The sequence below is a fragment of the Temnothorax longispinosus genome, chromosome 7, assembly GCF_030848805.1.
Source record: "Temnothorax longispinosus isolate EJ_2023e chromosome 7, Tlon_JGU_v1, whole genome shotgun sequence".
In the NCBI taxonomy this organism is placed as follows: Eukaryota; Metazoa; Arthropoda; class Insecta; order Hymenoptera; family Formicidae; genus Temnothorax; species Temnothorax longispinosus.
In genome coordinates this window covers 14,463,276-14,478,055 of record NC_092364.1, presented here as the reverse complement: position 1 = coordinate 14,478,055, position 14,780 = coordinate 14,463,276, and the positions used below count along the sequence as shown (strand labels likewise).

General features: G+C 40.3%; 1 protein-coding gene across 1 annotated transcript in view; it reads right to left on the bottom strand.

Annotated features, from left to right (window-relative positions):
• Window positions 1-14,780, bottom strand: part of LOC139816837 (discoidin domain-containing receptor 2) — a 194,176-nt gene that overhangs the window by 27,998 nt on the left and 151,398 nt on the right. Inside the window, exons 8-10 of the mRNA XM_071784603.1 lie at window positions 5,533-5,872; window positions 3,995-4,185; window positions 3,548-3,729 (exon numbers count right to left, since the gene is read on the bottom strand). Coding sequence (XP_071640704.1) covers window positions 3,548-3,729; window positions 3,995-4,185; window positions 5,533-5,872 — 713 coding nt within the window. The remainder of the gene's footprint in view (window positions 1-3,547; window positions 3,730-3,994; window positions 4,186-5,532; window positions 5,873-14,780) is intronic.

Below are 14,780 nucleotides of genomic sequence, written 5' to 3'. Positions count from 1 at the left end.
TATATTTTACTTGCTGACTGTCGAGATTTTCTTCATGAAAATGCATTAATAAACAGATAGTCGCGCGCAATGTTACTTCTAAAATATATAATTGTATATACAATTAAAAATCAGCCATTTTCTTCTGCAGAAAATAATTCATCTGTAACATGTACCTTCTGTATTTTGTCGCCACTTTAAGACAAATTGGGCGTCACACGGCTCTTAAAACAAGAGATTACTTGCGTCATAAAATTTTGTACGGGCCGTATGCTCTCGCTGGCACTCGATCCCGGGATGGTTGGCCGTGAAATCAACCCCTATCGCGCGATATTTTTGCAATGTCGACTGGATGAGCTTCACCGCTGGAGGCGGGGAGGCGGTTGGAAACGTGATTACACGACGCGCTTTCTCTCCGCAATTAACGGAGCGGACTGAACCGAAAGCCGCTGAACCGCGTAATGATGATACATTCCATGAGGGTTGCAGGTTTGCAGCGGTGGTCGTATCCGCGAGAGGACCCCTGTCGACGTGTCCTGTCGACGGGAGTTCGTTTACAGGCCGTGCGACGACGGCGATCAATCGATCGATTTCGCGGACAACCCGTTGACTATGCCGGCAGTCTCCGGCTCTATTTCCGGCGCGTGTGGGACGAGCCGCGATAGCGATTTATCGTCTAAGCAGAGCGACGTCACACGCCGGCTGTTTTGCCGCCCGTCCCGCGTTCGGCGATTTGTTCCAATTACCCTTTTCCGAAGTCACGTCGCTCTTGTCGCGTTAATTATTTGCGTTGTGCTATAGGCGTGGAAGTTACAGTCGCACAGTTAGGAAACTGGGAAAACATAACGAAACAATTTTTATTTTTATATGTCAATCACGGATACTGAAAGTGATGAAGATAACGATAATTCAACGAAAGTTACGGAGTTAGTTAACAGTAAAAGTTAAAAAGATTTCAATATGTTTAATTTCGACAATGTAAATAATTATCTAATCGTATCTTTACATTTTTTTTAAGATTAGTTATAGAATCTAGATTAAAAAATATTAGATATATTTAAAGAATCTTGTAAGACTCGTAGAAAACAAGCATACTTTGATGCAAATTTCACCAATAAAGTTTCAACCGTTGAGTATTTTTTATCCAAAGATCATAAAAAGTTAAAAAGATTTCAATTAATATGTTTAATTTCGACAATGTAAAGTTATCTACACTATTTTATATTTTTTAGAGATTGATTAGAGAATCTAGATTAGAAAATATTAGATACATATATTTGAGGAATCTTGTAAGACTCATAGAAAACAAGCATAACTTTGATACAAATTTCACCAATACAGTTTCAATCGTTTTTATCCAGAGATTATAGCATGTAATTGCATGATAGAAGGAACATCAGATGATATTACTTATAATATATTATTCCCATACATGAAAGGTGCGCATAAACTCGAACGGACATTTCAAAGAGAGCTTTTACTGCATGTGTATCAAGTATTGTCGGCCTCCAGCAGCGAACGGTATCGCCGTATTGTTGACACCGGAGAAAAACATCCGTCAATACCGATTATACGCTCGCTTTTAACTTGATCTTCGGCTGCGATCCCGTGATTCTTTTCATGTCGATAGAGAGCCCAGGGGATCGTCTCGCGTGCTCGATGTCGGTCCGGAGGGGTTTCCGCGCTCTTTTCCGCCCTCGTATAGCGCTCTGGCATTCTGGATACGAGCTACGTTATACTGTACCCACGGGAGGTATATCCGCCCCAAATGTTCCGTTCTCGTTCCACCATATTGATTTAAATTATTAATTACGAATTTATCTCCGACCGGTGGAAAGTTACGTTTAATGGCACGACAACGGCGCGCACTTTTTTTCGGCTTTTTATTTATAGAGCGCACATTAAGATCAGTCGGCAATATTCGTTAAACGTTAATGCCATCGCTTTTCCTTTTCTTGATTAATATAGATTCTCATCGTCTTGCAATACCCACAATTATATAATATACCGTGATAATTAAACTAAAGATACTTTTTCTACCCTATTTATTGGATAATGTAAAGATAAATGTTAAACAAGAGAAATAATATTAACGTATGTGTACATACAAAGATCCAAAAAATATTTTAAGTTTTTTCAACCCTACGTTTTCTAAAGCCAATAAAGATAAATAATTTGATTTATATTAAAAATTGATATTTAATAGAATCTTTTTTCTGCATTGGATCTCGTTATATTAAAGGATCCCGTACGATTTATATAAAAAAAACGTTTTCGGTCAATTTTTTTGAATTTTTAATATGTTGAAGTACCCAATAGCGAATAACAGTTAATATAGTAAAAGCACGAATAAAACCCGCAAATTTTCATAGAAGAAATGCAATCATACAATCAATTGAATGAAAATCATGCACCCCATTTTCCTATATAGATTTACAAGGGAATGTTTGGAACTCATCAGTCTCTCACCGATTTTGGATATGTTTGGATGGGCATTGGATATGTTTTAGAGTAGAGAAAAATAACAAATGCGTATTTTTTTTATCGGCTTCGATCGAAGCATGTTTAGGAGTTAAAACAACCCCTCGAAAAAACTTCCATGTGTTTGATTACGAGTTGAATGTGTCTGACACCGTGAGATAACATGAAAAAATGTTTTAAACAAAAAGGTTAGGTGTATTTAGATATTTTGAAATGTTGAATTTTTGCAAAAATAATAATACTGAACGGTGAACGCTATTTACAAATGCCTATAACTCAGAAACTAATCATAGAAAGTTGATAAAATTTGTAACTTTTCATCAAAGACACAAGTACTACAACATATTAAAAATTCAAAAAAATTGACCGAAAAAACGTTTTTTTCATATAAAATATTATAAATCATGCGGAGTCCTTTCTCTTATAATATTGATACCATTAAAGTTAACGAAAGATTTTATCTTGTTCATTTTAAAATTGCAAAGTTATTTCTGTTACATTCTGGTTTTCGAAATCTAGGTTCGTGGGCTTGACGCTTATATCATTAATTAAGGTTTCTGGGTACTCGTCGCAGCCATGTTGGAATGTGACGTCAGAAGCGAGAAATGACACGTTGAAAATTCTTGCATAGCATTTCCAAATAAAAAAATATTTGCTTAAAATAACACTACAGATCACTTCAGCACACTTCGAAAATACTCCGAGTTGAGGTCTACCCCTTTCCCTTGACAGTTAATAAACAGCCGTAAAACGAATGTGATACGATGCAGGCTTGTGCGCAGGCGCATGACTAGATTTCGTATTACATTCATTTTACGGCTGTTTAACTGTCAAGGAAAAGGGGTAGACTTAACTTCAACTCGGCGTATTTTCGAAGTGTGCTGAAGTGATCTGTAGTGTTATTTTAAGCAAATATCTTTTTATTTAGAAATACTACGCAAGAATTCTCAACGTGTCAATTCTCAACATTTCTCGCTTCTGACGTCACATTTCATGAGATGTAGGGAAAGAGCCCAAGAGCCTTAACGTCATTAAAAAACGAATATAAAATGATCTCATAAAGTACTAAGAGATATGAATCTGTCACCTTCTTGTCCTCGGTCTTCGTGGCCCGCGAGCTCTTGGAGAAGAAGCTGTCCTGATCGCCGGTGGCGCTGGAGACGGTCGCCCCGCGGCCGGCGCCGGCATCCTGATTGAGCAGGGGCACCGTGCCGAGTTCCGGTACCGCATAATCGTACGACGTGTCAACTGCACCGTTCGCGTACACCGCTGCGGATGATATAGCAAAGGAGGAGCGAGCGCAGAAGGGGATGGTGTATTGATTGCGGTCAGGGCGAATGCTTTGTTGCCGGGACCGTATGTAGGTGCACGGCCGTTGGCACAGGAGCCACGGCTGTTCGAATGTGTGTACGCGGAGTGCGTACATATGTGTGTCTGCACGAGCGTGCGCGAGTGCGCGAGTAGTCGCGAGTAGATGTAGGTATATGGATGTCGTGTGTAGATGTAGGTGTAGACGCGTTCGAGCGCCGCATACCTGAGTGATTGATGTTGGTGCCCTTGTTGTTCAGCATCATGTCTTTCATCTCCATAACGACGGTGCTGTAGCTGTAGTACGGCGCGTACTTTAGCGCCTGATACGGCTCTTGGTAGTCGTCCAACTTCACGATATCTAGGAGACGATTCCCGAGATCGCGGGGCAAAGTCGGCAGAGAACCGCCCGCGTATCTGAAAGAGGAGCGATCGATTAAGATCGCGTTCCATCTCTCGTCAGATTACCATGGCTGATAATTTCTTAGCTACATCACTCGCGCTCTCGCTCGCGCTCTCCGATTATAGTCGCAAAGAAATAACGGTGCAACATGTATTCCCTTTTGGACATATGTGACTTGATATATTTATCATATAATCTACCATTTATTTACTCCAATTGCAGTAAGCATCTTTTATCAGTCCCTTACTCGAGCTGTGCATATAATACATAAGCCTCACTTAAATCGTAATATCAATGCGGTCGGATATTACATTCGACCCGCCTCGCATTTAAAGAAAATTACGTATACAAAATGTATTGGAATAACTCCGACTTTGCGGATTGTACGGATCTTTGGTTTTCAAGGGCAGTATATATTTTCCGCTCGAGAATTTTAGTATCATGTGTGCGGAGCACACGCGGTCCGTCAAAGGACCGGCGGCGCAACATTCGCACGCCTACTTGAAGTTACACGTTACACGTTCCTCTCTTTCGCTACGAAGCTCGCAACCTGCAATATCGGATTGCACAAAGCGGACAGAGGGGGGCTCGGGAGGGGAGGGATCGATGCCGAAACCTGGTGCGGGATGCTTCGGAGTTACGAGGCGGCCGTAGGATCTCTCCTTTGGAGACATTCGTGCCGCACAAACTCGATATATTGCCCGAGGATGTCCGTTATTAGACGTTATTGGACGTTCGCTAACGAGCACGGTGGATGGAAAGTTTATTGGAAGGCCGCTTCCGTCATCTGAGCGTGTGGACACAAACTTGGAAGAAATGAGGAGAGCACGGCTTCGTACGACGCGGTCGTGTATTATCGTTAAACACGCTTCGCGATGCAAAAGCGAGTATTCGTATGGTCCTATATCCGGCTGTCTAGACATCCATGGTCACGCAATAAATAAGAACCGACTAAAAGTAATAAACATCATTCAAAGTTGCTCCATCTTACTAGCTGACAAATTTAATTATTATAAAGTTATTTTCTATTAATTTATATTTAATTAATTACTTAAATTATTATAAAGTTTATTACAATCATTCAAGATATCATTTCACATTTCAATTCGAATATTGTGGCTCAATGTTGAAGATTATTTTAAAATTATGCGATTTTATTTTATTTTTCAACAATGCGCGTATTTTAATCGTAAGAAAATTCTATTAATATATACGCGACAGAGAAAGAGAGAGAGAGCGTATCGAAGAAATTACATCCCGGGTTTTTTTTACGTTGTCTAGGATCGCACTGTTCTTAGCAATTTCGTTTCCTCTTTATACGTTATTTTTTTTCTTATTTTTCAACAAGTAATCGATTGTACCTTTCATCGTCCTCCAAGGTGTACGCCATCAGAGCCGCGCCTTTCTCGACGGTGGCGCAGGTGGATCCTAAATGCGATGGGGCTTTACCGGTCATAGGGCTGGCGAAGCACTTGCGTTGCCTGTGTCGCGAAACAATCAGAAATATCGCCACGGCGAGTGAAAGTATTACGGCGGTCAGCACGCCGATCACGATCGCCATGTACGTCGGGTCGTCGTGTTTCGCCGTCGAAACCGGAAGCTCGCCCTCGGCGGCGCCGTTCTTCTCGACGAAGACATCACTCTGAATAGGCGATTCGGTGGTCGGGGCCTCCTCGGGCGTAAAGTTTCCGTGCGCTATATCTAAATTAGAAAAAGAAAAAAAATCAGTTTCTCTCTCCTTCAGGATCCTTGAAATATATATACATCATATATCTGTGTTTTCAGTCTCGAAATTTTTTTGTCCAAATTCGCGAATTCTTCAAATATGTTTAAAGGATTCGACATATTTAAATATATTAAGAAGTATAATATGTATTTATGTATACTCGAATTCTTCATTTTGTAATACATGATTTTCTAAACGCGCTGAATGATATAGATAGATAATCCACTGTAGCGTACAGCGAAATTTGATATACGGCAACGCTTTGTGGTATCATTCGTAATTATTATGCCAGTACGATTGCAATTAATAACTACCATTATTGTTACGTACAATGCTATTATCTCTGTTGTTATTATGCCTGTTATTATAATGTTGCACTACGTGTATCATGCCATTATTATTGAAACGCATCCTGAAGTCCTTGAGAGATATTATTAGAAAAAGTTTGTTTTCCCATCATTTAACCATTTAACGCGAGTGGATAGCCACTGGATAGGTATCGTTGACTTGAACTTTGTGTACATAGCCACGAGCGTTAAGCAGCTCCCCTCACAGAAGGGTGAGCGTCTAATATACGCGCGGAGAGATCAAGCTAATCGTGCATAAGGTGCGCAAAGATCTGCCTTTGAGGACTAAGGATTGCAAAACATATGCGCGCGAGATAGATATAGGTGCGTGGGCCGTGTGTAAAGAGCGTATGTAGAGCGTATAATATAATTAACCTATACCTGCGCTTTGACATACGACTTCACTAAGGATGCTTTGCGAGGATACACGAAGGTTCGTTACGGGGAAGAGTCGTTTGGTTTACTTCTCTCGTAAACGCGAGAGATAACGTTCCCTATTTATTATCATCGCGATATTCGCATGAAAGAGAGACCCCGGGCGCGCAGCTTTCAACGTGTAAACATATTATATTACGCTTTTGTCGATGGGCTAATTTGTGCGCAAAAATTGCGTAATTAAACCCCCCGCTGTTTGTTCTTTCAGAGCGTAATTATACGCGTCACTCTCATGGTGTTTAATAATGCGCTTTAACGAAAAACGATATGCATCCTCTCGTCACCGGTAGCAGGGGGATTACATTTCATCTTGCCATAATTATGGGGAGAGAGAAAGAGAGAGAGAGAGAGAGAGAGAGAGAGAGAGAGAGAGAGAGAGAGAGAGAGAGAGAGAGAGAGAGAGAGAGAGAGAGAGAGAGAGAGAGAGAGAGAGAGAGAGAGAGAGAGAAAGGGAGAGAGAGAGAGAGGAGAGAGAAGGAGAGATAAGGATTATTGCGTTAGAGATAAGGATTATTTTTCATGCGAAAGATATGCATTGATAGTATACACGCCTCATATGTGCACGTTCCATTATTTATGCTTTGTCTGTCTCGATTTTTCATTTTACAAGATTAACACTTGGACGCGTCGAAGATAATCCCCCTTCTGACTCGTTTCTATTCAAATACTTGAATTATTACTTTTTACCTGAATTATTACCTCTCGATACGCTCGACGATTTTTAAATCCTATTTTCGTCACGGTCGATGTGCGCCGTCATTTCGTCGAATACGGGGTGTCACCCCGTTTCTGTCGTTGCATTTCGCTCGCCCGGCGCAGCGCGGCCGACAGAACAAGAAATAACATACACAGGAAGAAACGAAAAAGAATTACGCACACGGGAGCAACGTGTGGTGCACGGATTCACGGCGTGTAGCCTCCTAGTTTGCCGTTGGAGCCTTTTTGTTGCAGCATTCGCATGTGGAATTCACCAGCGAGTTCTTGCTCGAATTTTTTTACGCGCGGGAGCGCGCTACGAAAACTCCACTTCGTCGTTTTACGCGCAGTAAAATAACTTCGTTTTGATGCAATTTCTGCAAGATTGGGTCGGATTATCCTTCTAACCCCCGGTATTTCCTAAAGTTTTGGAACAACGTGTTTTCCGTTAAAATTGCGCATATTGCGAGCCAAGGAGCAATTAATTAAATTGATTAATTGAACGCGTTAGCATAATCACGATTTCTACCGGTGTATATTTATATGTCGACGTTTCGCATATATTAAATCAAATAAAGCTTATTATGAACGTCGGTAGTTTTAGTAACTCTTCCTGGTGCACGTTATTTCATTTATCAAATAATTTAATATTCTATAAACAACGGTAATTGGCATCTTTTTAATTGGTAACAACTAACAATTCATTTAACAAATATAATTTCCAGGCAGATATATGCTGAATGTGAGGAGAAATTAAATTCTGCTGCCGGCGATGTTTGCTTAATCGACTAATAAGCTCGTAACGATATACATTTTATTGACGGTTTATGTAACTTGGAATCGATTCCAACTTGATAAAAATTTGACGGTAAGCCATTACTGCTACAGCTTTCTCGTCTTTCAACGTTAAATATTTTAGTAATTGTTAAATAACGAAATATTTTATTAATAACCACTCAAATTTGAAGAACAAAATTTTGCCATAATTTACAACATATCGACAGACGTGTAGGAGGTGTAGGATCCATCCCACACCATTTTATGTAACTCGTGAATATGGCATGTGCAAGTGCTGCTATTCTCAGTACCTTTCCAGGAACGTAATTAACTTCTTCCGAGTCACTTCGCATTCAGCTTGTAATTACACAAAAAAAAAACATTACAAACTAGACTGGGATATAGTATACACCCCACGCGACATAATCTGTACAGTGAAGAATAGAAAATACATGATTACGGTAAGTGTCTCTGCCATTGAATGTATATTTATTTGATATGATAACCTGTCATATTAAAACATATGATATAACTTCAATGTCGTTACATTGTAATATTTACATAGCATGGTTTCATTTGTGTTTTCATATTTTTTTACTTTATATAGACTGCACAGAATGTTTATGTGAATGAATTATTAAAAATTAAATGCGAGAAATGTATAGAAATAAGTAAGAGTGATGATTGAAAGTTTATTCATTCAAAGTGAAATTAACTTTTTGTTTATTTCTTTTATTTTTGTAATAATTACAATTTTATTACTAACAAAGAAACCTACGGAAGTGTTCCTTTCCGATTTTGATGAGCTTTTAATATGTTGTTCTCTCAAAAATAAAAATAAGAAACACATTTTTTTTATATGTGCCCATACGCGTGTTAGGGGGTGAAACATCCCTTTGAAAAAAATCGGTTTTTTTCTTTCTGGCTGAATATCTCTAAAGTTATAAAAGATAGAAAAAAATTCGTATAGAAAAAAATGTTTTAAACAAAGGTTGAATGGTTTGAAGAGTAAGGAAAACCCCGGGGTGGAGTCGTCACTACAATTATCTCGAAATCTGTATGTTATGTTAAGTCGCCATTAATATTGTAAACACTACTTATGGTGCCTATGTGACTAACGGAGTTTAGTGAGATTATATGCCATGTTGTGATTTTCATTAAGGCAAACGTGTTTTCGGAGCTCAAAAGTAAAATTTTTTGCGCGTCAAAAATTTTAAACATTTTAAATATTATTTTCTCTCCGAATCTCGAGATACGTGATTCTGAAGAGTAATGCATGCTGAACACAAATCCAGTAAAAATTTTTTATTTTCGTTGATTTTTAATATTTCATGAGCGATCAAACTTAAAATATGTGTCCGGGGCGAAGTCGTCACCAAGCCATATCATAGAGACTTTGGGCGAAAATCAAAGTCAAAGAAGCAACAATGGTCGGATTCGGGCGGGGACTTGAATAATATGTGCTGCGTGTGCTCAGAGATGACAGAATAGAGCTGACGAGAAACAGTGCATTTCGTGCGAGCGTAGGGTACATAAGTGTTTGCGCTTTTCTTGCATTTATTTTCCGCCATCGTGTTTTTAATTAATGTTTCCATTTTTTCTATTAAAAAATAATTAATAAAATGTATCCTATCATTTTTCATGATCGGAATTATAAATTTTTATTTAAAATTCAGTCCAAGAATGGAGTGACGACTCCGCCCCGGCAATTTTGACATTTCAATTTTTGCACTTTTGTCGTTTTCACTTTATACCAGTTGAACAAAGCGAAGTAGACCAAAAATGTCCGTAAAATTTTGTAGCCAAGGGTTCACTCTTTACAACGGTATACCACATTTTACTAAAATTATTTGTTTTGTTGTTAAAAATCGGCACCGAAAAAATAGTGACGAATTCGCCCCGGTCTGTCCTACATCTTATACACTTTTTAAGCAGAAAACGGTAATCCCTTCACCGGTTCTCGCCAAATTCAATAACAATCTTTAATTTCTTTAAAATGATACTCTATCCATCAAATAACTTAGGGTAGACCGAGGTAAATCGGATCACAGGGCGAATCGGAGGTTCCTCTAAGTTTTAAGACAGTTTTCGTTTAACGAGCTGTTTTATCGTAGCTAATTAGTAATCCGATTCGCCGATTCGCCTAAAAGAGAACTGACATGCTTTTAATTCCCTAGAAATTTCGAATTCGTTTTCGAGGTACGCACAATTTCAGGATACCCAGCGTTATCGCGTTTACATATTATTTTCAATTATATTAAACATACTTTCGACATCCCCAGACGTTCCGCAAAGACGTTCCTGCAGGAACGTCCGCATCGCGTCGCGGCAAGATTCTAATTTAAGAAAAACGCGACGCACGCGGCGTACGCATACTTATTTTCGCGAGAGGAAGAGAGAAAGGAGAAATACGTCTCTCGAGAAGAAAGCATAACTCGTCGCCCGTCCCCGGATTTTCCGCGCGAGTCGTCCTGGAATATCCAAGCCCAGGAATATAAATTTCTTCGGATGCAATCCCGACGCGCGCGCTTTGTGAGTCGTCGTCGTCGTCGTGATCCGAGACGGCTACCTAGAAGGACGAAGCGTAACGTGCGCAGGAGCGCGAAGAGAGACCAGCCGGAGAGATGACGGGAGGTCCGAAAGGAGAAACCACGCCGGAGGAGCTTCGTTGCTGGGCTCTCTCTCGCAACCTCGGAATCTTCGCGCGCGTGCGGTATTCCGTCGCGGAATTCCCGGCGGGATTCACGCCGGACGGAAACAAAGCCGTTGTCGCGTTTGATATGGCTGGCCGGGCATCATTCATGACGGCCGCGGCGCGGCGCGGCGCGGCACGGAGCGGCGCGGGACGACCCCCAACGAAAGGCCCGTTTTCTCAACGCATACCCGCATGAAATCTGATATTAAACATTCTTTGCGCCGGCAGGTGGTCGTGTGGATTTGAATTGAAAAAAGGAGGCTCTGCCACCGGTGTCAAGATATCACCGCGCAATCTCACAAAATTTGACCGCGCGCGGTTGCGATATCGATGATGCAGAAACTCGTGTTTAAAATGTTGACGAATTGTTGGCGGTAAGAGATAAAAATGCGGGAAGAATGATCATCCCTGTGATCCTCGTATTCGCGTTTATGCGAATGAAGCTTATCCCATGGAATTCGTCGTGTGACGGAATATTTTCACATGCGTGCTGTAATCGAAAAGAGATTTCGTAGTCGCGAATAAAGAATTCTATAGCGCTTATATTTGCGGAAATATCAAATCGGATTACAGCAACATTTTCTTCACAAGGGTAGATTAGTAACAAAAATTCTCTAGTAACTGAAAAAAATAACAAGTATTATTATAATATCTTACGTTGACTATTGATATTTATAAAACATATGGTATTGTTTACTGTATCGAATACATAACAAAATATAATATTACATTGTTTAAAACATTTATCTTACTTTTATATTTCGATTTAAAATGTCTGTTACTAATTTAGTTTCGCTTATAATTTTAAAATATGAGAAAAAGCATTTATGATATAAGAAAAATTATAAGATGCACTCAAATCTGTTGTTAGAAAAGGGAAAGAAATATATCTTGCAAATTTGTCTCAACATATCAAGATGATCTTGGCGATTAGTTTGCCATTACCTTCGATTAAAATCGAAAAAAGAGGAAACAGACGAAATTTACATTTAACCATCCGATAAGTGTGCTTTTACCTCGAATAAATATTTTAAAAAGCATTGTGAAGCCCGCACAATATCGATTATCCGTTTAATTATAGCATTACGTCGCGGTCGTACTGCGATTATTCTATCATCTCAAAACAATATATATATAAAGAAAGAAAGATAAACACACTACCTCTCAAAAGTATTTGCCATCTTAAAGAAATTTGATCAGAGATGAGTTTATTAATAAAATGTTAATGAAAAAATCAATAATTTGCTACATGTCTTTATTGCATAGGAAGTTACATATGTTATTTAAATAATGTTAAACAATGATTTGACAAGAAAATAACATCATTTTAAATTTTCGCCTTATTAATGTGGCCATCACGTTTTTTTATTACAGGCTTACACAGTTTTTGGCATCCTGAATTTTGTAATTGATTTTTGGCTTATTAAATACATCAACGTGATGGTCTCGGAAAATGTATTTATTATTTGAAATTTTCCGTGCGCAAAATAATTACATGAAATTAGGAAGTAAGGAATTAAAGGATAACAACATAACATAACAGTTTTGTATAAGGTAACAATGAGTACATGCCATGCAATAATCTCTACTTTAAATTAAGCTCTACTTTAATTATTGCTGCAAAAAACTAGAATTTTTTCTATTTTTTCTGGGGTGGCAAATACTTTTGAGCGATAGTGCATATGCATTTACACTGTGTACAAGAATTGTATTTAACTAGATTTACGATTGATCATGTTAACTGATCGTAACAGGTGGATCGGTAAATTACGGCAATCTTGCACATAAAACATTGTCAGAGCATATATAAATTTTCTTCCTTTCCGTGTTCTTTTTACAAGAAAAGGAAAAAGTAACAATGAGGAAAATCGAACGACGCGACGGTAGAAGAGAGAAAACTCATGGAATCCGAGACTCATCGTCGTATCGCACGTGTTCGCGTCTCTTTTGCAGCTTAGTCGAGCGTGGATTCGACGCTGACAAGACATGGACATCGACGACGACGACGACACGGTGCACATGCAAATGTGCGCGGTAGTACGACGCGACGCGACGCGACGCGACGCGACGCGGATGCAGCTGACGCTTCAACGTCAAATGCAACTAATGCGCGCCTTGATCTTGTGTGCTCGGTGAGTTTCTTTACGCCGCGCCACGCCGCCGGCATCGCCCCGCTACTTTTTTAACCCCGTTGATTTACCGTTCAAAATGACGGTGCAGCAGCGAAGCTGCTTGACTCCGCTCGTGACCTCGCTCCCGATCCAGAGACCTTAATCGTGGCGGCGATCTCGTCAACGTGCGGGATAAGCCCGATTGCCCGACGAGATCACCGCCGGTGTTCTGATCACGTCAAATATGTCACCGGCAATCGGTTGTCGCTTTTCATTTGCTCGCGCCTGACTCGTTTTATATTTTATTCCTCCGGCATCGGATAACCGCGTTGGAGCATTGTTTCTGGGCCGCCACCGCGCCGTGGGCACGCGCGACGGTTCGCTCGCTAAATAACGTGCGGAATCGGGTTGTCAGTAGGTCAGTATTTTCGAAACCCGCCATGCACGAGTTAATCCTTAAACTCGCGACATTACTATAGCGTTCTATTTCCTTCGCACACAGATAACGTGAAGATATTCGTAAAACCGTTAATCGAGAGGTAAGTATCTTGACTGGGAATTAGATAAGCGTTGCTAATACGTTCAAGAACAATAAAATAAAATAAGAGCATAATATGGATGAAACTAGACATTGCGAGTTAAAGTTTCAAAACAACGCTGATGTTGTTTTCCGATAAACACTGCAATCGATAAACTGTGGACGGTTTACAATGATTCTGTCTGTTTAAAAATAAGCGCAAGCAACGCCGTTGGCTCCGCGCTCGGCTAGTCGTTATCGGTTGCCACGATACTTCGGTCTACAAAGCCGCGCAAAAACGCCGAATAATTACGCGGTAATAATCCCCGTCCGATAAGGATAAATTAACTTCGCCAGGAGCGCCGCGGAGCCTTTACGCAGAGCGGCGGAGTCCATAAGGATAATATTAACGAGCCAAGTTTAAGTACATTTTTCGCGTCGCTCCCGCCTTTGTCAATTAATAATCGACTACCTGGAAGAGAGAACGCATTAAGTTAGTCAGATGAAGGGAGTTCTCCCTCCGATAACGCTCGAAGCGACGAATCGCCGGATGTAAGAGCTCGTGATATATTGGGACGGGGGGGGGGGACACAATATTTAGAATATTTAAGGAAACTTCCGGCATGACCGATCGTCGGCGGTGAATTCATTTTTACAACGGACTGAATAATCGGGATAGAGCAGGCAGAAAACAACGTGGCATATACGAGAAAGAGAGAAGGAGAGAAAGAAGAGAAAAAGAGACGGTGACTTTGGCTCCACGGAGGAAATCCATGGCCAGTCTCCTCGTATTTCTTTGTCCAATTATGTCTGTCGACATTGGGGCGAGGAAAGAAGGGGCGGGTGATGGGGTTGGAAATCCTTGCAGGACCCCGTACGCGAAGAGGAAGAGGAAGAGGCCGCGAGAGGTGCATCCATTATCTTCTCTCCTCCGACTGCATCCGGAGATGCATCCATTATCTATCTTTCTCAGGGCGGAATCGGACGATATATATATCACTCGCCCGGTAAATTGCGAGAAAATATACGAACGATGGTCGATAAACTTTTAACGAGTTCCTTTTGTGTTCGGGCGCGACAGAGCCGCGCGAATATCTATAAGTCTCGAGGATCGCGGATCCGATTTGATGAAAGTCCTCGTTGACTCTCTCTCATAAAGAGGGTCACTCGTCAAATGCTCGAGGCATAAAATATTTGTAAGTTTGAAACAAAAATTTTTTTCTCCTCATGAATGAAAAATTAAGAGGAGAATCGCAGTTTGACATAATTTACTTGATAACTGTAGTACAATAGTACAATGTAATT